General features: G+C 44.9%; 1 protein-coding gene across 1 annotated transcript in view; it reads right to left on the reverse strand.

Annotated features, from left to right (window-relative positions):
- Positions 1 to 26250, reverse strand: part of NME8 (NME/NM23 family member 8) — a 1023835-nt gene that overhangs the window by 515201 nt on the left and 482384 nt on the right. The window contains exon 8 of the mRNA XM_085606381.1: positions 15513 to 15598. Coding sequence (XP_085462507.1) covers positions 15513 to 15598 — 86 coding nt within the window. The remainder of the gene's footprint in view (positions 1 to 15512; positions 15599 to 26250) is intronic.

Here is a 26250-nt window from a genome sequence, read left to right on the forward strand (position 1 = left end):
ATGGTGAAGCAGAGCGGACTCAGGAGCATCAGCTGTGGACAAGTTAGATAATGTCATCTGCTGTCTGTGGGGGTCACCTCAGGTGAGGCTAGTGAGTCTGTCCTAGAGAGCCATGTGTTGGAGGAGCCATCATCACTGAAGGATTTTGCGTAGCACAAGTCAGGGTCTGGGCTCTGAGCACCGTCCCATATCGTGGATGCCATCTGTAGGGCCTGGCGTCTCTCCAAGATCGCTTGCTCCATGTTTGGAGTAGCAATGGGTTGTGAAGGACATTGTACACATCAACAGCTCCCACAACGGCGGCCCCCAGTTGCACTCCGAGGTTGCGCTGTTTCAGATGGAGAGGGGTGCAAAGTCATGAGTCCAGTGGATTCCATCAAGTACCATGCCTCCTCTGAGGAGTCAAAGAAGTGTCTAGCCCCTTTGTCCACCATGGGAAGGTGGGCCGGGACTGTCTGCTGCCCTCTTGCCCGGGGAAGAAGAACTGGACCTGCAACTTTATCCTGAACCCGGGACCCCAGAGTGACTCCAAGGGGTAATCAGCTGGACTCCTGATCTTTGCCTCAGGGACATAAAAGGCTCCCTAACATCCTGCACCTGCTGCAGCAAGTTCCTGCCCCCAAGTGGTGCCCATTCACACTCTTTGCACTGCACCATCGACCACTTGCAGCACTACCAACATGAACCTCCAACATCACCTGCCCATGAAGACAGCTTGCTCTTCATGCTTTGCAGATAGCCTCCAATGGCACACTCCCTGCTCCTTGTGCCCTCTTCAACGTGAATGGGACTCTTGGCACGAATGTCAGAAGGTAAACCTCAGAGGGCCTAACCTCGTGACTGTATCTGACCTGCGCTACATCGTGGTGGGCTTGAAAGTGTGACTTAGACCTGGTCCAGCACAACCAGCTATCCAGAGCTGACACTTTGTGCTTTTCAGCGCTCTATTCACAAAACCCTTTAAAAAATCATGTTTTCAGTTTTGGCATTTTGGTCTTATTTTATTTATTACATTTAGCTCTACTGTTCTGACTTTGCATGGTATCCTTTATGTGTGATGTTGTCACAGTTTTTACTGGTGAGAAAGAGATTCCTGATACCGTATTGAGGCAAGGTGGCAAATACAAAACTTGCACTAATACTTTACACATTGCCTCTAAGTTATGCCTGACTGCTCTGTGATAAGCTGCGGGTTGAGCACAGGTTAATTTGGGGTTGCTTGTGCCTACTCTGACAAGGACTGTGGTTGCTGCTTGACCAGGGCTCACACCACAGTCAAACAGTAATTTGATTTCTCACAGTATGCAGTATGTAACATGTATATGCAATTTATCCAGAAATGATCTTTCCTAGTCATCAATATTAGTATGCATGCCTTTCCATGGCGGAGACTCTGCCGGCATGTGGAGTTCTCTTTGGGGGCCCGTTGTGGGCCCCCAAGGGGGTGGGGGGCTGCACTTGGGGGGTACCCATGGTACCCCCAACATTGGCATGCACAAGGTGGCAGGCACCGCGCGGTGCCTGTCACGTTGTGCATGCCAATGCACAACATGCATATATTGCATTGTGGTGGGTGCTGCTTACAGCACCGCCTGACACAATGTAATATATGTGGGATGCCACCGTTGTGGTGGCATCCTAATCACCATGGCGGGACTGCCGCACCTCTGGTGGTCGGTCCTGTGTACTGTTACGGTAGTTGTCGGACAAAGTCCGCCTGCCATCGTAATGATCCCCTAAGAAGCTTGTCAACCACAGTTTTCATGCCAAAACGTCTAGTCTGCTAGGAAAAGAACATCATGAAACTCAAATAGCAGGCCCAGAAACAGTGGCCTATTTTCTGCCCAAGTGCGACGCTGCATTAACCACAGCAGAACTTGGTGGAAGCAAGATCCGATAAAGGGATAAGGCCTATTTAAAAACCCAGACTGCTGATTAACTATGTGTGCTATGTACTCACCTTTCTGCTGCAGGAACAGTGTCATTAAAGGAAATCAGTGCCATACACAGCACAACACACGTGTAGTGCTGTAAAGTTCACAATGCGCTAGCACATCTTTCTCTGTCAGTTGCAGGTCTGGTAATTAGGGGCGCTTCACTTAGTTTCTACCACTCACCACACCAGGGCTTAGTGGGATGGGAGAGTGATAAAATCTAAGAACTTTCCATGCCTCACAAATCACAACACACTTTTTGAGGCATGAAGATCACAACACACTTTACATACATATACGTACTTCTTGCAGGTTTGTCATCAGGGATGATCCTCACCACCCAGAAGTCATTGACAGTGAGACACGTGAAGTGGGAAATTTAGGAGGATTCTGATTGTAATTTGAGAACTTGCTACACTTCTCCCCAAGTTCGGCAAGCCACCAACTCTGTGACCGGTTTGGCATTGGAGATGTCAGAAGTGATGTCATCATTGATGTCACTGACCATGTCATGAGTGATGTAATATGTGACGTCATCAGCAGTGCATTGCGGGGGCGAGAGGTATAGTTAGCTGAACTGACTATAACGGGGGAATTTCACTGGTTTTGTGCGAGTGAAATGTCCGCCTAACTATAACTTTCTCTAAAACCTATGGTTTTTTCAGTGAATTTCTAAGGATTTTTAAATGCTAATTTCTAACTATAACGTGCCTGAAACCTTTTGTTTTTTCAGTGAATTTCAAAGGTTTTTTAAATGCTAATTTCTAACTATAATGGGCCGGAAACCTATGGTTTTTTAAGTGAATTTCTAAGGTTTTTCAAATGCTAGTTTCTAACTATGCCTACAGAGGTTGGACATCTGAAGAAAGAAGACAAAACGCACAGAAAGAAGCAAAAGAAATGCAGAAAGAGGCAACAGAAGTCCATAAAAATGAAGAAAAGTGCAGGAAGAAGCAAAACATGTGCAGAAAGAACCAACAGAGGAGCAAAAAGAGGCCTTGTTGCAAAATCATCCTGTGCCCACAACTATTTCAGACGGGTACTAGTGGTAACTGACTCTGAGTAACCAAGCTTAGAGCCAGTGCTATGCTAAAAGACACTTAGAATATAGTGAAAACACCTACATACACTAGGGAACACTATGTGTTGGGGTACCCCTGTGATTAGCATGACCTCCTCTGTAAGTCCCTAGTACATAATAGGGCAGGGGATTAAAACTACCTCTTAAAACGCGCTACAGGGCGCGTTTGCACAGTGGTGAAGGGAGGGGGGCCTGAGTTGACGTGTGCAAACATGCCCCGTGGCACGTTTTAAGTTGGGGGATAAAGTCCCCTTCAATCCTGAGAGTCCCTGGGATCTAACTAGCCCACCAGGTACCTCCAGTAAGCGCCACAGAGCTGCGTTGCAGAGTGGTGTAAAAAAGGGCATGACCTGGACCACCTCTCTGCAACGCAGTGCAGTGGCGCTTACTGGAAACATCTGGTGGGTTAGTTGGCCCCCAGGGACCTTCAGTATTCAAGGGGAATTAATTCCCCAACTTACAACGCGCCAGGAGGCGCGTTTACACAGTGGTGAAGGGAGCATCCCCACACAGGTGGCGGTCCCTAGGGCTGCTGGGGGGCCATGTGCCCCCGCAAATATTTTAGAAAAGCCCCAGGGGGTGGCAGTCCCCGGGGCTTGGGGGGCCTTGTAGGCCCCCCACCCATTTAGGAGACAAGCCCCTGGGAGCCCGCACTTCGTTTTTTTAAAATTTGTGGTCCTAGCGCCGCCGACTGGTACCGCCCTCACACGCCGGCATCGCCCCAGTCTTCTCTTTCACCTCCATTCTCTCTGTGCTAGTCCCGGCTGCAACATGTCCAACTCTAGCATTGGTACCATGCAGAGGCTGGTGGAGCAGCTCAAGATGGAGGCGGGTGTGGAGCGGATCAAGCAGCAACGCTCCAAAGATTAAGGGCAATGTCAATGATGCTAAACCACATTATTTCTCCTATCCTGCCATCCTCGCCAGTTCCTACCTCCAATCTTTGGATTCTAGACTTTTGATCTCCTCCTGATCCTCTCTCTATTCTGGTGGAGCTCGAAACGCATACATGGCCGAATCCCGGTGGAGCTGCTCCGACAGTTATAGGGGAGATTGGCTCTGGTACACCGCTATGGCCGTCACCTACCCAGCTGGACTTCGGACATTTGTCTTGTTTTCTTCCCCACTGCTGTCTCCGCCCTGTGGATTACCAGCTGTTCTTGGTCTTTCTGATCCTGATTTTCGTTAAATTACTCCTGTATTGTATTTATTCATTCTGTAACTATTATGAAACTTTTGTAACTTGTAACACGCTGTCTCCTTATGTAAAGCCCCCTGATACCTCCGGGTCTAGACGAGCAACATGGCTGATGCCCGGTCGAGTTGCTAGACAGCTAATGAGGAGATTGGCCCTGGTTTCCCCCTCGACCATCACCTACCCAGCCGGACATTGGGCACAGTTCTTCCTCGTCTCCCTGCTATGGCTCCTTCCTCCCCTCCTTTCCCAGAAATTCTCTCAACCTCGTTGTTTGTTTACTGTACCTTACTACGCTATTGTAACTTGTAACACAATGTTCCTCTGGTATAGCGCTCTGATACCTCCGGGTCTAGCCAGCGATATATAAACCTTTTTAGATGTACCTTGTAATACAATGATCCTCTGGTTAAGCGCTCCGATACCTCCGGGTCAAGCCAGCACTATATAAACCTCTCAAATCAAATAACCTCAAAACTGGTTCTCCTGAACGTTGAGACCTGAGCAACATGGCTGATGCCCGGTGGAGCTGCTAGACAGCTAATGAGGAAATGGGCCCTGGTTTCCCCCTTGACCGTCACCTAACCAGCCACATTGGGCACAGTTCCTCCTCGTCTCCCCACTATTACTCCTTCCTCCCCTCCCTCCTATGAATTCTTGCAACATTGTTGATTTGTACTGTACCTTACAATGCTCTTGTAACTGATGTAACTTTTAACGCAACAATCCTAAATGTAAAGCGCTCTGATACCCTCTTGGGTCAAGTTCGTGCTATATAAAACTATAAATTTTCAGCCGAAATTTGCGCTGGTTGCGCGAATCTCGACAATTTTTTTTTTGTTTTTTGTAATTGCTTTTTTTGGCCCTAGGGGTCCTTGTGGAACCCCCTGAGCAGGTCTAGGGGGTCAGGGTGTTTCTACCCTGCCTCCTTTTTTTGTTTTTCGCGATTCCTTTTCTGTTTTCTTGTGCCTCGCACTTCCTGGTTTGGAGTGTTGACAACAGTTTCCTATGGGAAATTGACTTTTTGACCTCTATTTTTTTATTTTATCAGGAACTACTGAACGGATTTATACCATTTAAAAAAAGGCCTCTTTCTGAGCCAAGGACAACCTTTTTGCCAAATTTGGTGTAACCCTAAGGAAAATAGAATCCAAATGGATAATTGAGTTGGAAACTAGATTTCCGGGGGGACACAACCTTGATGAAGAACTAGCAACTCATTTACATGATGATTAATTGTTGTTTCTTTCTGTAAAGATGTTTTCTCTCCAACATGTTGTTTTGTATATTAATGTAGACTTCTTGGTAGTTGACAACAATATTATTGTGTGGGTTATTGAGTCGTCTTTGATTTTAAAATTGTTTTCTTTTCTTATTGTTTAGGAGGAAAGGAAGGGACCCATCACTTTACAAGACACTGCACGGGTTCCCTACCCTTTTCTTCATCAGGATTGCCAGCTACACTTACAATAAGATAAGAACTGCACATTTTCTTTTTTTTCTTTTCACTTTTTGTAGTATTTTAAAAATATTCAAAGAAAAAAGAAAAAATAGGCAATCACTTGGTTTAGAATCTGATGTAGTAAAATCTTTTTGTGTTGATACTTTTCATAGAAGATAAAACTTTGAATTAATAATACTTTTCTGCCACTGAGCATATACAGATATTACTTTACATCTAAAAGGCAAGAGGATCCCGTTCAGGCTCCTCACCCACACACACAAGTCTCTCCACAACAAGTACCTCAACGACCGCCTGACCTTCCACACGCCCACCCGCCAGCTACGGTCCGCTAGCCTCGCCCTCGCCGCCGTACCACGCATCCGAAGAGCCACCGCCGGAGGCAGATCCTTCTCCTACCTGGCGGCCAAGACATGGAACTCCCTCCCCATCTACCTTCGGCTGACCCAGGACCACCTCGCCTTCAGGAGACAACTCAAGACCTGGCTGTTCGAGCAGTAGCGGCCCCCTTCCCTCTAGCGCCTTGAGACCCTTCCGGGTGAGTAGCGCGCTATACAAGTGCTATGATTGATTGATTGATTGAATGACAAATAGGCACTAGTCCGCTTGTAAATTCATGTTCGCCACGAGTCCAGCAATAGCTGCAACTTTTGCGCCCATATCCGCATTTGAATAATCAATTTTAGGTGCCTTCATAGAAGTTTGTTGTATATAGAAGAATATCAGGTCTTGGCTATAGAAAGGCACATGCCTATAAATAATCAGATTTAGTCTGTTTAGCCAACTAAATTACCGGGCACTTTGTAAACGGATTCATTTGTAGCATCATGTGCAATAAGATTTAAGAAGCGCAAAATGAACATGGATGTGGCTTCTTGATATTACTCATGTATCATAACCATTGAAACATATATTGTTTTGTCTGTTCTAAGATGGCTGCCATGTTAACACTGATTGTAGAGGAACGGTTTAATGGAAGTGCTTCTTCTATGTCTATAATGTACATATGCACGTTTCTGTCAAGTAAAAAATATCGTGTGAGCAAGACACATTTCATGTCGAAACGCGTAGCGGTTTTTGAGAAAATAAAAGAGTTGACCTCTGAGAGTGCGTTATCTTTGGTTTTGGACATTTAACGTAACCGGCTCTGGGTTTTGCCGGCAAACGCCCCACCTGACCAAGGGACCGATCCCGGAAGGACCCGAATTTGCTTATTTATATATTTATATATATGTTAACAAAAGTAAAAAAACGAATGTATCCATTTAAAAGGAAAGGGCAAAAAATATTAAATTTAAAAATACAGATACTAATATCATCTTTCCCAACAAATAAAATTATGAAATCATTCCTTATTTATTTAAATTCAATTTATACATAAAAAATGTAAATACCAAATATAATTTCACACTCAAATATTCATAAACCCTTAGCATGAAATAAAAATAAATAATCTGAAAATATACATAAGTACTACCAATTTACAAATTACATATTCATATCAAATATTATATAAAAAATATTACATTTTTATTTTCCTCACAACCTACTCATCTAAAATAAAACTAACGTAGCATTAGAAATACATGTGTATTAAACATATGAAAACTAAAATACATATACAAATAAATAAAACAATATAACAATTACACAATAATTAATAAACAAAATAATTTACATAATGAATACTCAAATAATATCTAGTTAACAAAATATAACACTAAATTAAAATACACTTAATATATAGAACTTGCTATTAGTAATAAGACAACTAAAATAAATAAAAATTTCAATTGCCATTTTAAATTGAAAATATGATATACCACTTAAAACCTTTACTTAATGAATAATCAATTAAATATTTTTTAGCAATACAAATCCAATTACCAATAAACTAAAGATATTTCCTTTTTTTTTTTTAAATATTTTTTATTTTATTTTCACCATCACTTTTTCCAATCATCATTACGAAGCAACATCGTACAATATTATACAAAATTTTTCTCAGCCTCCAACAACCTGACGGGTAGCTATATCTTCGTCAGCAAAACTTCGGCGAGGCTACCAGAAAGTTCAATAAATCTTCTATGTTCAAAAATACAAGCCCCAATCAATAAAACATATGCAATTCTTTTTTTTTTTTCCTTTTTAACCAAAACAAAACCTAATATTATACTCAAAAGTTATGGCTGGGGTCGCTCCAACCTGGCCTTCCAATCGATAACTGGGGCCCAAATATGTTTACCCAGTTTCATAGCCTTCCACCCTTTCTTCTCGTAAAGGGCTTTTTCCAAACTATAAATAGCTAAGAGCCGTGATACCCATTGTTGGAAGGTAGCAGGATTAGGATCCTTCCAAGCTGTTGCAACACAGATCCTAACAACCGCCATAGCTAAGAATAAAAACTCATAATGGGCTACTTGGACACCAACCCTACCTACGCCTAAAACCAACAGTTCGTTGTTTAAACTGGTTTGGATCCTCAAGGTTTGTCTCATAAACTGCTCAATTGCCCTTTTTAACGGATCCCACCTTGGGCAGGAGGCAAACATATGTACCGTGTCAGCCTTCTTGCAGCTACAGCGTTGACAGCAAATACCCATTGTCCCTTCCCACTGAGCTATTCTTGTGAGGGTATAATAAAGCTCAAAAATGGTTTTAAAGTGCTGAGCTTGTAGATTAGCTACCTTCAATACCGTGCATCCTAACTTATGTGAGACTATAAACTCGCTCCCTTCCATACCAAGCTTCCCCCACCATTTCTCAGAGTATTTATCCAAATCATCATTTTGATATTGGCTAAGTTCTTTATAAATCTGGGTTATAGAGCACCCCTCGGGATTTTGCACCATATCCATAACTGTGTCTCTGTTAAAGGCTCTTGTTCCCCCACTTTTCTTTACAAGAGCCAAACGAATTTAAAGAATTCCCTACGATCCAAATTAAACAGGGTTTGAGCTCTTTCGAATTTGATTATACCATCAGGATCTATAATGTTGCCAACTGTTTTAAGACCCAGCCCATCCCACAGCCTCATTACACTATCATGAAAAACCTCGGATAAGGTTGGATTCCCAAAAAGAGGAGTATAGTGGTTCAGTCTTCCCAATCCCAACTTTTTCCTGACAGAGGTCCAGACTGATATTGCTGCTCCTAAGGTCTTAAATGTAACTTTTTTGTAATACCTGGCCTCACTAAATTTCAGAAGCCAATTACGCACTTCACCGTCTATAAGTAGGTCATATACATCCGGTACTACCGGATCTTCCCTCCACCTATCAATAACAATGCCTCCCAGCAGCCCACGCAAATATTGTAGAACCGCGGCCCAGTAATATACTGTTAAATCAGGCACTGCCCAACCTCCTTTCTCCCTGGGAAGGGTCATGAGTTTAAGTGCCCATCTCGTCTTCCCTTGTGCCCAAATAAACCTGTTTATCATTCTTTCCATTTCTTTGAACCAGGAGTTGTCAAACTTCAGGGATATCGTTCTAAACACATATAAAACTTTTGGAAGAAATATCATTTTGCTAATATTACATCTTCCCACAATTGAGAAGTGTAAATTATTCAGTCTATCAAGATCCCTTCTTGTCTTCTGGATCACAGGTGCCAAATTAATTTCAACAACTGCCTCATGTTCTATTTCACCTAGCGCTACAGAGGGTTTAGCAGTCGTTATTGCAAGGTCGTTAGCATACCCCAAGATCTTCGTCTCAAATCCATTAAGCCTTATTGGGGAAATACCTTTATTTAGCTCTATTCTCCTGATAAAGGGATCAATATAAAAGGCAAAAAGGAGGGGCGAACACGGACACCCCTGCCTGGTTCCTCGCTTAATGTCTATTGAATCACTCTGTCCTCCCATTAGGCAGAATCGAATCTTAGGATTCTTATACAGCGCCTGTATAGCCCTTATACATCCCTTGCCAATATTTACCCTCTCCAGTACCGACCAGAGAAAGCCCCACGAGATCCTATCAAACGCCTTCTCCGCATCAAGCAGTATAAGCGCCATAGGGTCTTGTGTGGCTGATGTACCATCAAACAAGGCGCAGACTCTCCTAATGTGCTCCGCGGTCCCCCTCCTAGGGATAAAGCCATGCTGGCGGGGCGAGATCACCTTCCCTATAATTATGCTAAGACGGTTTGCAAAAATTTTAGAATACATTTTTGTATCACTATTCATTAGGCTAATAGGCCTATAAGATCCTGGCTCATTTGGGAGTTTACCTTGCTTTAAGAAAATAATCATGCTCGCTTCTCCCCAAGATTGCAGAGGAGTTTATCCATTCTGTACCTGGCACATTAAACAACATAGAGCTTCCCTCAAAACTACAAAGATAGTTTTATAAAATTCTATAGGAATAAGATCAGGACCTACCGCCTTGCCCGGCGGTAAATCTTTAATAGCTCCCTGGATTTCCTCATCCGTAAAACTAACATCCATGGCTATAGAATCTCCTGTAGAAAACGTTTCAATAGGGGCTAACTCTAGGTAATCCCTTATATCTTTAGGATCCCTGGCAGTATCCTCACTATATAAATTTTGATAAAAGCCATAAAATACTTTACAGATCGCCATAGGGGTAGTAGCAACAGTCCCCTCAGATGTTTTAATTTCAATGATATCTCCCCTAGTAGCTATCTGTCTGGTCCTCACTGCAAGGATGTGACCAACTTGCTCGCTAAACTCATGGTGGGTTTGTTTCCAAGCTAAATATTTTCCAGCAGCTTTGGCGGCCATATTATCCCCTAAGGTAGCTTTAGCTAGTGACAATTTCTGTGCAATCTCTTCAATATTAAGATTAGAGCCAATTGCACTAACTAATTCTTCTTCTAAGTCCGCAATATGTCCTTCGATGGCCTCCCTCTCCAGTTTTTCGATCTTATTCCTTTTCAAAGAGTAGCTCATGGTTTCCCCTCTATTGCCTGCCTTGAGAGCATCCCAAACTACCCCAAGGCTGGCACTCCCCTTGTTAATCTCAAGAAATTCTTTAAGCCAGTTATTCATATAATCAATGTATTTCACATCCTGCAATAAAGCATGCTCAAACGTCCAGCTTGCTGTTTGTATAATCATCCCGGAATACTGAATCTCTAAGATTACGGAGTTATGATCTGATATCAATCGTGGTAATTTTTTAATTTTACAAAGGGAGAGAATAGAAGAGGAAATAAAAAAATAGTCTAAATGAGCAACAGCCCTATGAGGAGCTGAATAATACGTACTACCCGTTCCCAAGGGGTTTGACTGCTCCCAAACATCTATAAGCCCATTATCCTCCATCAATTGAATTACGGCTCTATGACCTTTCTTTTTGCGGCCTAGGAATTTCGCTGGGTTCCCAATCCGCAACCCATTTAAACCATTAACATTAAGATCCCCACATACAATAATCGGGAGCGGCCAGTTAGCCAATTGCATGTTAACGTGGCTAAACATTTCGGGATCATTTACCGTGGGTCCGTAAACTGAGCAGAGCGTAAAGCTACGTCCTTGCAATTGACACTCAGCTATTACCCAACGGCCATATTTATCTGATAGCCATTTTTTGGTCGTTAAACCCCCTCTTTTAGCAATTATAGCCACCCCCCGAGTCCGTATCCCTGGCGAGGTACAAGCTATTGGATGATATCCAAGATGATCTAAAAGAATCTTTCGCGACCCCTCAATATGGGTCTCTTGCAGACAAACAATATCAACCCTGAGGGTCTTGAGATATTCACCTACCATCCTTCTTTTAGCTGCATCATTTAACCCACATACGTTAATAGTTACTATTCGCATATTGTGTGAGATTTGTCATACTGCCGATTGCCTGCCACTTAGTGAAGCTTTCCCTGTTCCCCCTTTTTTTTTAAATGCCTTGATTCCAAAGTTGCATTGCTTACTAGATGGTGAATTTTTTCCCCAGTGTTCCCCCCCTAAAGCCCCCCTCTTAGTGTCGCCCTGCCCTCCCTGTCCCTGAACCCATCCCCCTCCCTCCTCCCCCCACCTATAATGTGGAGCAAGCAGACCTAGGGTCTCTGTGATGGAGCCTGAGATTTGGCCCCCCTTGCTGCCCTCCTGTCTAGTTTTGCTGTCTAATTTACTGAATGCCCAACTTTTCTCGCTATCATCTTTGTAGTTATTATTATTTTTTTCCCCCCCTTTTAAGCTCCACCCATCCTCCCAATCTTCCCCCTGCAAGCTTTCCCCCCTTATCTATTTTTATTGCAGTATTTAATATTTAAACAATGCTTTTTCCCTAAAAACTAAAATGACCCATTTGGAATCTCTTTCTGTATTTCAAGCCAAGAGTATGAATCCATATAAGCTTTAGCTTGAACCTCATAAGTAAAAACCCTAGATATATTCTTGTAGATAATCTTAAGCCTTGCAGGGTTCATCAAATATGCCTGTGCTCCCATGGCTTGACATGGCTGGATCAGCTCTCTTAATCGCCAACGTCTTTCCACGGCAACATGGCAGTAATCTGGCCTCGTAAAAAAAGACTGGTACTCAAAAACCCGTTTGGCATTTGGGCGTGCTTTGCCACAGACCTCTTCGCGAAGCAGAAAGTTTCCAAAATAAATTAAAATTGCTCTTGGCATGGCAGTTCTATCACTACTGTGTGGTGTTTTCTTAAGCATCATAGGAAAGCGGTGAACACGCTGAATCTCAACCTCCCAGTTCCATTGGTGAAGTTCTGGAAAGGCGCCCTTCATCAGCCTCAAAATATAAGCCCTCTTATCATCACCTTCAACGCCTTCTTCAATACCAAGAATACGGAGGTTGTTGCGTCTTTGCCTGTTCTCAAAGTGTTCCATTTTCCCTTGGAGATCTGTAAACTGCTTATCATATGTCTCAGCATGTACCTGAGCTTTCTAAATGCAATCCTCTAATGTACTTGTGCGTTCTTCCACATGGGTCAGCCTGGTATTTATATCTGTACAAGCTTTAGCCATTTTCCTTACTGTGCCCTGAAGCTTCTTTGATGCCAATCTATTTTTCTTTCCATCCTTACGGGTCTCCTCCTGCAATTGTTTGATTGAATCAAAAATCATTTTTAGAGAGGGTGCAGCTTCGTCATCGTCCTCACCCCCCTGACCAGTTTGATCCAGGTAAATGCCCCTGGTGGTGGAATAATCCCATTTCAAAGCGGGGTCCAAGCTTCCTCTGCTTTCTCTGCGATCGCACTCCTCGCTTTTCTCCAGCGCTAGACCTTCTCTCTGTTTTTTCATAAGTTTCTTTTTTCTGACCACTGTATCTCTCTGTGGCATGCTGGAGATAGCTGGGGAGCAGGAGAGCTGAATATTACTACTCTCCTCTGTTTCAGAAAGGCTAAGTTCAGACCCATCAGTGACTGAAAAAAATGTATCCCCTAATTCATGCGTATCTTCAGGGTCATCATTTACTACGATCTCCTCTATTAGTTTGCTCGTATTCAGCTGATCCGGGTTGATTTGAGTCTCTTGCACTAGGTGAGCATGCACCGGAGTAGTATTATCTGGCAAGCTGCTATTTGCGCCAACTTGACTAGTATCAACCGAAATATCAGCTTGAATCACATTCTCTACTGAATTCGCTGGAGGTACAACCAAGATAGAGCCGGGCTGGCAGGGCTGCGGTTGAGTTTGCTTCCCATTTATTGCCTTAACCGCAATTTGCCCACTTTCTCCTATGGGAATGCCATTTCTAATAATTGGATTGACGGAAAAAAAGTCTACTATGCTATTTTGCATTCCCACATCTTTAAGTCCAGTTCTTGTCCCTTTAGCCCCCGCACCGCTGCCACTTACTCCACTTGTTACACTTGTTCCTCCCTTATTACAGGCATCACTGCTCTCACCTTTCCTTGAGCCTTCCTGGGAGACCTGGGTAGCTAATCCTCTGGTGCTGGCAGAGCTCATTACTCTGCCTCCTTTGGCCACCGTTGCCCCTGTGTGATCCCGGGCTTCTGCCTGCACATCGGGTGCTTTCCCACGGACTCCTCGATTGGACTTTGGAGGCATCTTTCCGGATTTGATTTGTTTGGTGCACTGTGCCGCTGCGAGCTGCCCGACCCCTCCAACGGGATCCGCCCCTTCGTTCCTTCGCTCACTCGCAGACTTGCTCCGGCGAAGCTCCGCCAGCAGCAGCCGGGCTGACGCAGCGACCACAGCCAGAAGTTCCTTCACTAATGCTAGGAGATCGCAGTCGGCACTCCTCGATCGGTAGGTCATCGGGGGACCCTGCTAATCGCTTATTGGGGTGGGCCAAGTTGTTTAGGCATTTGTTACACAGCTTAGAAAAATCCCGGCAGCAAGGGGTGATTGCCGCGGCCGTCAGTCAGGCGCCATCTTGCTCCTACACATTTGACAACCCAAGATATTTCCAATTTAAATAACATCCCTCTCTACCACCCTCAAACCCAGCAACCTTCTATGACAATATATATTAATATATATTACTGATAGCATTTGACAAATAAATAATAAATCCTGTAAAAAATACAAACTATATTTTATGAAATTAATAGCAATTATAGCAACAAAAGAAACACCTATAATTAATATGTTAGCTATATGCGCGCAAGCGCATGCGTATTTCTCGCAAGAAATGCGCATGCTCAGTTTTCTTAAGCATCACCGCTACGGCGAGGAAGAGGAGGAAGGCAGCCCGGGGACGCCTCAGTAAAGAGGTAAGTGGTTTTAACTTTATTTTTAATTACTGTTAACTTACTTCTTAATAAGGGGGTGGAGGTGGGGGCTGGCCATTTCCGCTCCGCTGCAGAGTGTGGGGAGATTTGCCTTCTCCACGTTCTCTGGGGTTAGCATATATACCACCAGAAAATACATGTTCATCTTGGTGAAATAGTCAAACACAATTTTAATGATGCCATGGTTAGTTAGTTGCACTTGCTTCCAGGGTGGTGAAAGTCCCAATACCCCAATAATAGATGTCTTTAGTAACAAACTAAGAGGGTTATTATGATGGCGGAAGGACCTCCACCACCAGCCATGCGGTGGCGATCTGTCTGCCATCAAACGTGGATTGACCGCATGCCAGATTAGGATGGCAGGCAGATCCACACTGCTACGGGACCGCCTCAGGCAATGAGACCGCTTGCCTGGCAGAGCTGTCTACATGCATAAAATGGTGGCGGTGCCTAGCAGGCACCGCCCACCATATTATGATGCAGGCTGTGATCCAGCCTTTCCATGATGGCGAAACCGTAATGAAAAGGCTGGTGGAGGTTCTTTTCGGGGACCCATTGCGGGCCCCCAATGTGTTGGGGAAGGTGTATGTGCACTGGGGTGTACCCATGGTACCACCCTACATTTCAGTGCACTAAGAGGCAGGCACCATGTGGTGCCTGCCACATAGTGAACTGAATTGCACAACATGCTCTTTTAACATCACGGCAGGTGCTCGCTGCAATGTTAAGTTGCAAGATACGACCGCCATGGTGGCGGCCGCATCATAATTTGGCGTGTGGAACCGTTGCATGTATTGCGGACGGTCCAGGTCACCACCACAATGGCGGACGGACTCCAGTCCGTCCGCCATCATAATCGGCTCCTAAGAGATGATGAACCCATTTTCAATGCAAGCATTAGGGCCCACAGCAACATTGCTAAGCCGCTGCAGGCATCTGCTAGTATAATGGCAAAGATTATATTTCCACCAGATGGACAGAAGAATATTTCATATGTAAAGCTCAAAATTAGCCCCACATTATGGTTTTTGATATAAGGGAATTTTGGCTCAATTATTTTTGATAAAATGCAACAATGAAATATCCTAGATACAAATGATAAAAAAAAAGATTTTCCACTGTGCATAAGTAAATACATGAATAAAGACAGCCTTACCTTTTCTTTAATGCTGTCTACTTTTGCATTAGCTACTGCATCAGGCTTTATAATCACAACTGTGTAGGGCTCCTTAAAGTAGATCTCTGTAATAGTGAAGAATAGTAGTTTTAATTTTATTGTAGTGGCAGTTGTACTTTTTTGATGTTCCTACACAATTAAGGCCCTCATTACGAATGACCTGGCAGGTTATGTGATAATTATTGCACATTTAAAATTCAATACCCCAGGGAATGGAATTTAAAATGTGCTATAATTGTCATCTATTACAAGTTATGCACTTTAAAATGGGGCAAAACATGAAGATTTCAGTGTTTCACACCAAAATCCACAAGTACCAGTATTTACCAGGCTTTTTCCTAAGTAAAGTTTGGATGGTTTCATCTGGTAAAATTCACCCTGGTGAAAATTGCAGATATACATCACATACTAAGAAAGACGTCATTCTAATCCTTGCACAAACTTGAGTTTACGAAAGGATAAAAAAACACAACAGTTTGAGTGTAAGGATGGCCAAATAGTAAAAAATAAGAATAACATAAGCATTGCATTAGAAATGAGCACAGCCTAAACCTCTCAGTATTAGCTATATATAGGTCCAGCCATTTTTTTTATGCTTCTAGCCCTTGACTGATCAGCTGTATTTGCTAAAGCAACAGTCTAGTGGTAGCCTTTCAGGGAATAGACTGTTCGCCTAATACTAGTGTTATAAAAAAAAAACAGTATGGAAATATTTCATAAGCAAATAATGTTTCTACTATAGATTTGCAGCCTAAAATTGCATGGAGTCTTCAAAAAGCCTGCTCTGCATTACCATTAAAACTGACCTTGACTTAAAATGCCAGATTGTTGTCTCTCCTCTTTTGTCACAAAAGAACCTCCCTTAACTTTGCGTCCACTACATGCAACCTCCTACTGAGCACATCCTACTCTAAGAAAAATGCATGTCCACCTTCATCCCTATTGTAACTTTCAAGTTTGCAAACTCCCCTTTAAAAACCATACTCCTGCAAACAAACAATATCCAATCTCCTGTTGTGCATCTATTAATACCACCAACCAGTTGCATGAATTCACATGCCCCCTCCTCCTATAGAGCACACCTAACTCTTATTGATTCAATCTACCTCATAGATACTGGAATAAGTGCATGGGATGGTTTACTAAGAGCAAAGACTAATCCCAATAACCACTTAGGTTCTAGAGAAGAATACTTCCAGACATAAAGCATTTCAAAGCCTCATCAGGGGCAGTAGGCACTATATGAATACATAATATCACCCTACTGACCCACACTTATACTAATACCATAACACTTGATAGTCAATTATAGTTCAAACAGACTGTATTGTAATTTCGTTATAGTGCGTGACACTCTCACACTCACAAAAGACAAAACTGCTCTGAGTAGTGTCCGAGTACTGTACCAGTTCACAGCAATAAGGTACACATCACTAACTGACGGGGCACAAAATAACTGAAGAGATCTGACACTAGCAATTTAAGGACTTTAATTAGTCTACCACTCCCGGTCCTAAATACATAGGGCCAGATCACCTCTTTTGGTGGAGCGGTGGAGTGGTGGTGTTGCTTTGCCAACTGCCATGCCACCGCTCCGCTGAAGGTCACTGCCACCCGCCTGCCAGATTACAACCACTTTTGTGGTCTGGCAGGACGGCAGCATGGTGGTCCAGCTGCAGTGCATCTTTCAAAATCGGCAGTGCCTTTGAAAGAGGCAATGCAATGGGAACGCCACACAGGGTTCCTGCAAAGCATGGCCTTGAAAGTCCATGCCGTGCAGGAACCGGGGTGAATGCACACCGGGGGCACATGTCGTGCCCCCCTGCATGCATCCTCAGACTTAGGGGCTCAGGGGGCCCTGTGGGGCCCCCTTTGTTTCAGGACTGTCAGCCTTTTCATGGAGGAAAGACCTCCATGAAAGCGTTGGCTGTCGTGAAACTTGTAATTTGCATGGTGGTGCTGAGCCTTATTTTCTCCCACGTTTCTTAATCCATCAAACTGCTATACACTACAACCCATAACACATAACGACACCTTTGTGGTCCTCATACACAACATAGAAACACTTCCCACTTAGGATCAAAACAAAAACAACACATTTCTAAACACACACCCTACACGGTGTATTATTTTACTCATGTGGGCAATCGCTGCAGCATCCTGCATAGGGGTGGTAAGTGCTATATAAATGTTGCAATTTTATACAGCACAATGTATATATCACGTCTGAATGTATGATGTTTACATTTACTGTGTTCATCTAAAATATGTCTCAGCAAGGTAAAGATCTCACAACATCCATTGCCTCAGTATTGCTAATCAGAGCATTACTTCACATTAAGAACTATGGTGCCAATTTCTCTATGAAGCTCTGAAAATTCAGAGGACATTTTGGGGCCGATTCCGAACCTGGAAAAACCGGGTACGAATCGTCGGACGGAGCGTTTTCTCCGTCCGACTCGAACCTGGTAAAAACACCATACAAACATGCAAGTACGATTCGTACGGAAACACCATTTCCGTACGAATCGTACAAAACACCGACCGACACAAAAATACATCCGAATGTGATCCGGGACAGCGCATACGCGACATGCGGATGGAGTTAGGCAGCCTTTTACGTACCGGCAAGTACGATTCGTACCGACAGCACTCCGGACGGCAATATTTTTACGGCACCCAAAAAGTGCCGGAAAAGCTAAGTACACCGTGAAGCGTGAGGAAAAAGGGGGCCCAGTACGCGCCGAACACCCCCCCAGCCCTCCGTATGTATGCGCCGGACACCCACCCCCGTATGTACGGCGCATACCCCCACCCCTGTATGTACAGCGCGTAACCCCAACGCCCGTATGTACGGCGCGGACCCCCACCCGCATATGTACGGCGCGTACCCCCACCCCCGTATGTACACCGCGGACCCCCAGCGCTACGCGCCGTACATACAGGGGTGGGGGTCCGCGCCGTACATCCGCGAGGGGCTGGGTGTCCGGCGCGTCCGTCCGCGGGGGGCTCGGGGGGTGCTCGGGGGGTGTTCGGCGCGTATGCGGGCACATGTTTGGACGGTGTTTTTACCATACGGTTGTGCATTCGGACGGACGGGACTGATCGTACTTACGCGTTCGGACTTCAATTTCTCGATTCGTAGGTAAAACTGTCCGGGGACGTGTCGGACACCTTTTCCGACCCGAGGACGTGTCGGGGAATTTTCCCAATGCGATTCGTATGGAGTTTTTTACATACGAATCGTACTTGCCAGTTTGTACGGGACTTGTACGATTCGTACGTAAAAAAATCCGGATACGATTCGTACGGGGAATATTTTAAACGGATCGGAATCGGCCCCTTAGTCTGCACAAGCATAACTCTCTGACATGTCTTAAGGCTGCCTTATGTATTCTCTATAATTCCTATTACTTGTAGCCAGATGATTAGCAAAAATTACCAATGGCAGAAAATGGGACGCGCTTCTTTGTATAACTGAAGGGGTGAAGACCAAGCAGCACCATTATATGAAGGAAAATGTATTTACATGTAATCATGATTCTTGCTACAGCAAGCATCTGCGTGATTCTTCTGACTGGAGATGCAAATCTGGATACCAGCACTAGCATTGATAATGCAAGGCAATGGGTATCATCTTGATCTTGGATTGTGATATTAATTTCAGAATTGCAGAAGAATGGGGAAAAATACACATGCTTCTGTCTGATCAAGAGGCCATTTACCCTGGAGTTGGCTGCAGGCCTGAACACACCGTCTTCTTGCATTTTCTGTTGTAGCAATGAGGCCGATTTACAGGGTATCCCACTGGTTGAAGAATTCTTAGAGGACAGTCACATTGATTTGCACTCCTTCTCCTCCATGAGGGTTGTGTGTAAGTCATCTAGCTGTCCATAACCTCACATAGGAGTTGGATTGCTGGGATCTGTAGATTTATTTGACAGGAGTGAGCCAATGCCACTATTTGTTAAGATTGTGCAACATCATGTGCTGCCAGTTAGAATCCTATTCAATGCCGACAAGATTTGTGGGCTAAATAGAGAGTACTGGACTCCAGCTTGTTGTTGTGTGAAGAATATTTGTTCTTTGACCATGTTCCAGTAGAAGTCATATGTTCCTTATGAGCACCTCAACCAAGCATAGAAGAAGCTCTAATGACCTGCTGAGTAGGAAGCTGACTCTCTAAAGGAATTCCTTTCAACATGTTGTTCCTCTGTCACCAGTAGAGGTAGTTAAGATTCATAGTCAACAGTCCTCTTTTCTCCCCAGTTCGCTAATTTTACAGCCTAGCATTCTTCTTGGCATTCCTGAAGCTGGACATCTGCTGTGAAAAAATCATCTAATCATACACTCTTCCAATCAGAGTGGTTTCTATCTGACAAAACACCTTGAAAATGTATAATACTGCCAACTATGCCTCAGATGGTATTTAGTTTAGATGAATCATAAACACATGTCATATTTCAACTTTATTCTGCAAACTGAGAGCTATTACAGAGGGGAAGCATTGTTTACAACAGCGTCTAAACCACAAATGCCTTTACAATAAAGGCTTTACAACAAAAGTGTATTTACAACAGCTGGCTTCACCATGAAAATGTGAGTATTTTGCACGTAGTAAAGCTTAACAAATATATATATATATATATATATATATATATATATATATATATATATATATATATATTTCCTACTAGTGATTTCCAGTAGGTAGTTATAGTTAAGACCTGGTTTTTATAGGAAAATCTTTTTTTGCCTTACTTATATCTTTGGTACCATTTGACGAGTCTTCACAAAAAATTTTCAAAAAGGTGCGCCCAGGATTCTAGTTGTGCATGGAAAGTTTTGGGGTGATCTGACAAGTCGGGGCCAGGAAAAAGGTGGATCAAAAAAGTGTGTTTCCCATGTTAATTCACAGAGATTTTAGACATGACTACAGCCTGAACCGCTTAACGGAATTACACCAAATTTGGTAGAAAAGTAGCTCTTGGTCCATGAAGAGATTTCTTTGTGAACTGTTGTAAATCCGCTCAGTAGTTTTTCACATATTAAGACAAAACTCATTTGTGTGTGTGTATATATAAAAAAAAAATATATATATATATATATATATATATATATATATATATATATATATATCTTATCTACTGGCGGTCGCCAGTAGATAGTTATAGTTAGGACCGAGTTCCCATAGGAAATCTGAGAATTCTATTTTGAATAACTTTGGCGCTGGTTGACGAATCCTCGCAAAATGTTCAAAACTAATGGGGCGCTCCGCTCAGCTCCTACCCTGAAAGTCTCGGGGTGATTCGTAAAGCGGGGGCTGAGAAAAAAGGGGGGTCCCAAAATGCGTTTTCCCCATGCATTTTCCCTTAGGACCTTTAGTCGAAGGTACAGCCCGAACGGCTGAACAGAATTACTTGAAATTTGGCAAAGAGGTAGTCCTCAGGTCAGGGATGTGCCTTTTGCATATATGGTGTCAATCTGTTCAGTAGTTTCTGAGAAAATTGCAGTTAAAAGTACATAAATATCTATATGCGCGCACGGTGCGCGCACGGGGCGCGCACAGTGCCGTGCGCGAGCGTAATTCTGATTGGTGGTTAGATGTCAGTCAACATTCGAATCGGTCGAAATCAGGAAGTGTCGGACGCCATTTTGTGTGTGGCAGTGAAAAACAAAGGTGGAGAACGTGAAAAGGGGGCAGGGTAGAGAGTTCCTGATCCCCTAGCCTTTGTCAGGGGGTCCCTGAAGGACCGCGAAGGGTGAAAAAAAAATTGTTATTTTTTTTTCAAAAAAACACGGGGTGCGCGCACGGTGCGCGCACGGCGGCAAATAATTCATTAAAAAAATAGAATTAAAAATCAAGTTTAAGTGTTTAGAAGTTGGTTTGCTCTAAAAAGAGCCGTTGTGTTCATTGAGTGTTTTTTGGTACCTATAAGTAAGTACCGATGCAGAGTCTTTAGTTCAAGAGGAAGACTCTGTTCCCTTCATCTGTGAAATGTACACCGTCTCCTCTATAAATGCCTTGCCACTCCCCTCACTATTTCTTCTTATTTCCTGGGACAAGGAGCTGAACAGCTATCAATTTTACTTGAAAATGGCAGAACAGCAGTCTACTTCAGGGAGTGAGGAGGAGACCTGGATGCACTGAGAAGGTGTCTTTCAGTAGAATGGCAATATGCAAAGAAAGATAGTTGCAAAATGGAGGCTTGCATACTTTTTTTTTAATAAAAAGAACTCATTGGCTGTTTCAGACCATTCAACACTAAAAACTAGGCTGTATGTTTACATTTTTAAAAGCATGTTTTGTATTGGTTCAGAAAAATGTGTTCCCACAGAACATTACTTTGGATTTGCTGTTAGGTTTGAAAAGTCAAGCAATCTTGCTCTTTGGATTAGAAACATTGTGTGCTGAACTTCTGACCTCTCTACTCACACCTGTGTTCCATGATCTGTTGCTATGCTAGCAGGCAGAAGTCATGTTGGGGGTAGGAATCATTTGGAAAGGGTTGAAATTTGCAACCAATAGAAATGTGTGTTTCCATTTAAACTAAAGGTGGAGAACGTGAAAAGGGGGAAGGGTAGAGAGTTCCTGACACTCTAGCCTTTGTCAGGGGGTCTCTGAAGGATCCCGAAGGGTGAAAAAAACATTTTAAAATGTCAAAAATTAGCTGAACTAACTATAACGGGGGAATTTCTTTTTTTTTTTTTTTTTTTTAAAAGATTTTATTGTGCATAAAAAGGGTTACAAACACGGGCCTACAACCACCAGGGCCGGCCGCTAGTAGTCGAAGTGTTCCAGCATATCAGAAAACAATGGCTGGCCCACAGGGGCTCCGCACTATCACAGTAAATCAGACTGCACATAAAGGAAATCAGAATACACACTTTTAGTATAAATAACAACAAAAAAGAAAAATACAAAAATACAACAAACAAGGCGAAACGACTTATGAAGGGCGGCGAACACCAGCCGGGGGAGTCAACACCCAACCACCCGAGGGCGGTCAATAAAAGAAGACCTGAGAGGGAGGGGGGGCCACGAGAGAACCAAATCTGTACTCCGAAGTACGAGATGCACAAGGAACCCTCAAGGATCAGGAGGACGAGGAAACCCCGGACGTATCTACCAAAGGGGGAGCACAGATAGACCCACGATACGCGTTCCACTGCCCCCAAATTTTACCCCAAGCCCCCGGTTTACCACGGGCCACATACACCGTTTTCTCCCTGAACATGCACCAGTCCATGTTTTCCTTCCAGACGGACACGGTGGGAGGCCGCTGGGAACCCCAAAGCTGCGCAATATCTCTCTTTGCGATCATGTTCCCCAAGGCCGCCCACCGAGCCTGAGCCGCATTGCAGTCATTGGGCTCCCATACATTCAGCACACAACGACGCACCTCCGGCAGCAGAGCGACCCCGGTGACTCGTCTCATAATATCATGCACCCGGCGCCAGTATTCCGCCACCTCGCGGCATTCCCATAGGATATGGAGAAAAGTAGCACTGAGCCCGCAGCCACGCTTACAGAGTCCGTCGTCTGAAAACCCCATCGAGACCAGGCGGGGGCCCGTCACATATACACGATGGAGAATCTTAAGCTGGACCAGGCGGAGACGGGCCGGGATGGCCACCTCCTTAGGGGATGACAGTGCAGTCTGCCAGTCCTCATCGTCCAGCTCCACCCCATCTCCCGTCCATGCCTCCCGAAGACGCACCAAGAGGTCAGCCCGATTGTTTATCAGTTTTTTGTAAATCAGGGAGATAGTACTGTCGGGGACGTGACCGTCGAGTATGCGGTCCTCGAGGGGCGAAGAAGAAGGGACCGTGGTCCCCTCCCCAAAGACCGAAAGCAGGGCGTGCCGAACCTGTGCGTAACGGAAGAACTCTCTGTCACTAAGCTCATACTCGCGCTGAAGCACCGCGAAGGATTTAACCGCACCTTTAACCCACAGGTCCCCCACTCTGCTGATGCCGATCGTATCCCAGCGCTCGAAGCCTTTCGTTGTCCAGAGGCTTCCCAAGCGGTCTGAGTCAAATAGAGGAGTGGCGCATGTTAAACGCTCACTCCAGCCCATCGCAACGTTAGCCGCCTTCCATACACGGACCGCAATCCTGGTAGGGCCCGTAAGGGCCCTACCAGCAGACCGCGAGTAAAGCGCTCTGTTATAGTTACCGCCGGGGAGCAGGAATTTATCCATCTCATATGCCGGGTTCGAACCAGGAGCGTACGTAGCATGATTAATGGCAGACAGCTGGGAGGCCCAATAGTACCGTCTAATATCAGGAAGCGCGATGCCCCCGTCATACCAGGAAAGAGTCAGCTTGGCCAAAGCGATACGCGATCGCCCGTCCCAAACCAGTCTCCTCTGCAAACTCTCCACCTCCCTAAAGTAGGCCGCAGGAATGACATCGAAGAAGTTCTGGAGTGCATAAAGGAATCTGGGAAGGGACATCATTTTAAACAGCGCCGCGCGACCAAGCGGAGACAAGGGCAGCTTACACCACCGAGCCGTATCTGCCCTCAAACGCCGGAGTGGAGACAGGAGATTCTGCTCATAGCGGACCGCCGGATCCAACGAAACGTACACTCCCAGGTATTTAAAGCCGGACTGAGATATTTGGAGCGGAAGCCGAGGCGGCAAGAGAGGAAGACCACCAGAGATAGGATACACACAAGATTTGGACCAGTTGATTATCAGACCCGAGTTTTTCCCGAAGGAAGTAAGGACATCAAAGAGAACATTGAGCGACTTCCGCGGTGAGGTGAGATACAAGAGAATATCATCCGCGTACAATGAAACCCGATCCTCGAAGCCCGGGGCCCACCGGAGCCCTCTAATCGAGGGCTCCCAAAGGAGCCAGGCAGCGAGCGGCTCCAGGGCGAGAGCAAAGAGCAGCGGGGACAACGGGCACCCCTGCCTAGTTCCCCTCCCGAGAGCGAAAGGCCGAGAAACCCGCCCATTGACAACCACCTGAGCCATTGGTCCAGCATAAAGGAGCTTCACCCAGCCAAGGAACCCCTCCCCAAACCCAAACTTCGCCAAGACGGCCCAAAGAAATGGCCATTCAATAGTATCAAAGGCCATCGTGGCGTCTAGGGAAACCAATATGGCCGGTTCAGCAAAGTACTCAGCTCTAGCAAGGACGCCGTGCAGACGCCGTAAGTTGAGAGCGGTATTACGATGTGGGATGAAGCCACATTGATCCGGATGTATCAAGTCACATATAACGCTCAGCAAGCGATTAGCGAGGACCTTAGCAAGGATTTTGGGTTCGGCATTCAGCAGGGAAATAGGCCTATAGGAGGCACAGCGGTCACGTGGCTTACCCTCCTTGGGAATCACTACTATAGTAGCCAGACGCTGGTCGTCAAGAAGGGAACCCCTCTCGAGCGATTCCTGAAACATATGACGGAGGAAAGGTGCGATTTTATCCGGGCGCAACTTATATAGTTCAATCGGCAGGCCGTTGGGGCCCATAGCCTTGCCCGAGCGGAGGGAGCGAATCGCAGTAGCTATCTCTTCGACAGACAAAGGGGCATCCATCAGCTCGCGGTCCTCGACGGATAAGCCGGACAGGGCAATATCCCGAAGCAGAAGACGAGAGTCGTCCTCCTCTCTATCGGACACCGGGGAGTACACTGCACGGAGGTGGTCAGCAAAACACTCAACAATCTCACCAGGCTCAGTCACACACACTCCATCCGACACCCGAAGCTCCGGGACCACACGATTCACTCTCTCCTTCTTGTCCAACCAGGCAATCAGCTTACCCGCCTTGTCTCCGGCGTCATACAACCTGCCCTGCTGCTCCCTATATATAGTCTTGGCAGCATCAGTGACGAGAGACTTATATTCAAACTGCTTCAGGCTGAGGGCATGCAGCCCATCCGGGGTGACACCCGCCTCCAAGGCTGCCTCCAGCCCCGATATTTCAGTCTCCAGCGTCACAACCGCCTCTCTCTTGACCCTCTTGGCCTCCACTATCTGGGACAGGGCATGCCCGCGGAGCACTGCTTTGAAAGCTTCCCACAGGGACACCGAGGACAACACCGACCCCTCATTCTCAGAAAAATATTGATCAATCGACTTAATCAGGCTATCACGGATCTTGGGGTCTCGCAGGTACCAAGGGTTAATAGGAGCGATCCGCCCAGCGGACCGCGACCCGGTGTCAAAAAGCAACCACAGTGGGGAATGATCAGAAATACCCCTGGCCAGGTGTTTGACCTCTCGAATCCGAGCAGCCTGGGCCGCGGGCATAAGGAAATAGTCCAGTCTGGAGAGACTCCCATGGGCCCCAGAGTGAAAGGTGTACTGACACTGTGTCGGATGCATTAACCTCCAACAGTCCACCATCATCCAGTGAATGTGTGTTTTTCTGAAAATTACTTATGTTTTATATATGTATATCTCAAGGTCGATGGAAGAATAAATGGGTATATAAGTGTCTAAATGGATGATTTGTTTTTGAAAAATTTATTGTATAACTGACTGATTAAGTGTATCTTAGTGAATACATGGCTTAGTGAGTAATGTTTAAATAAGTAAATATATGTATCAGTCGCTCACTTTGTGTATAAGTGGCTGCATGGGTTGGTGAGTAGCTACATGAATGTCTATATAGGTTATTAGTTGGTTTTTTGAGTATCAGTATGAGTGTCTGAGAGTCTGTATGGTTCGGTGGGGGTATTACGTAGTGCATAGGTGCA

Source organism: Triturus cristatus, chromosome 5_2, assembly GCF_964204655.1.
Source record: "Triturus cristatus chromosome 5_2, aTriCri1.1, whole genome shotgun sequence".
Lineage (NCBI taxonomy): Eukaryota > Metazoa > Chordata > Amphibia > Caudata > Salamandridae > Triturus > Triturus cristatus.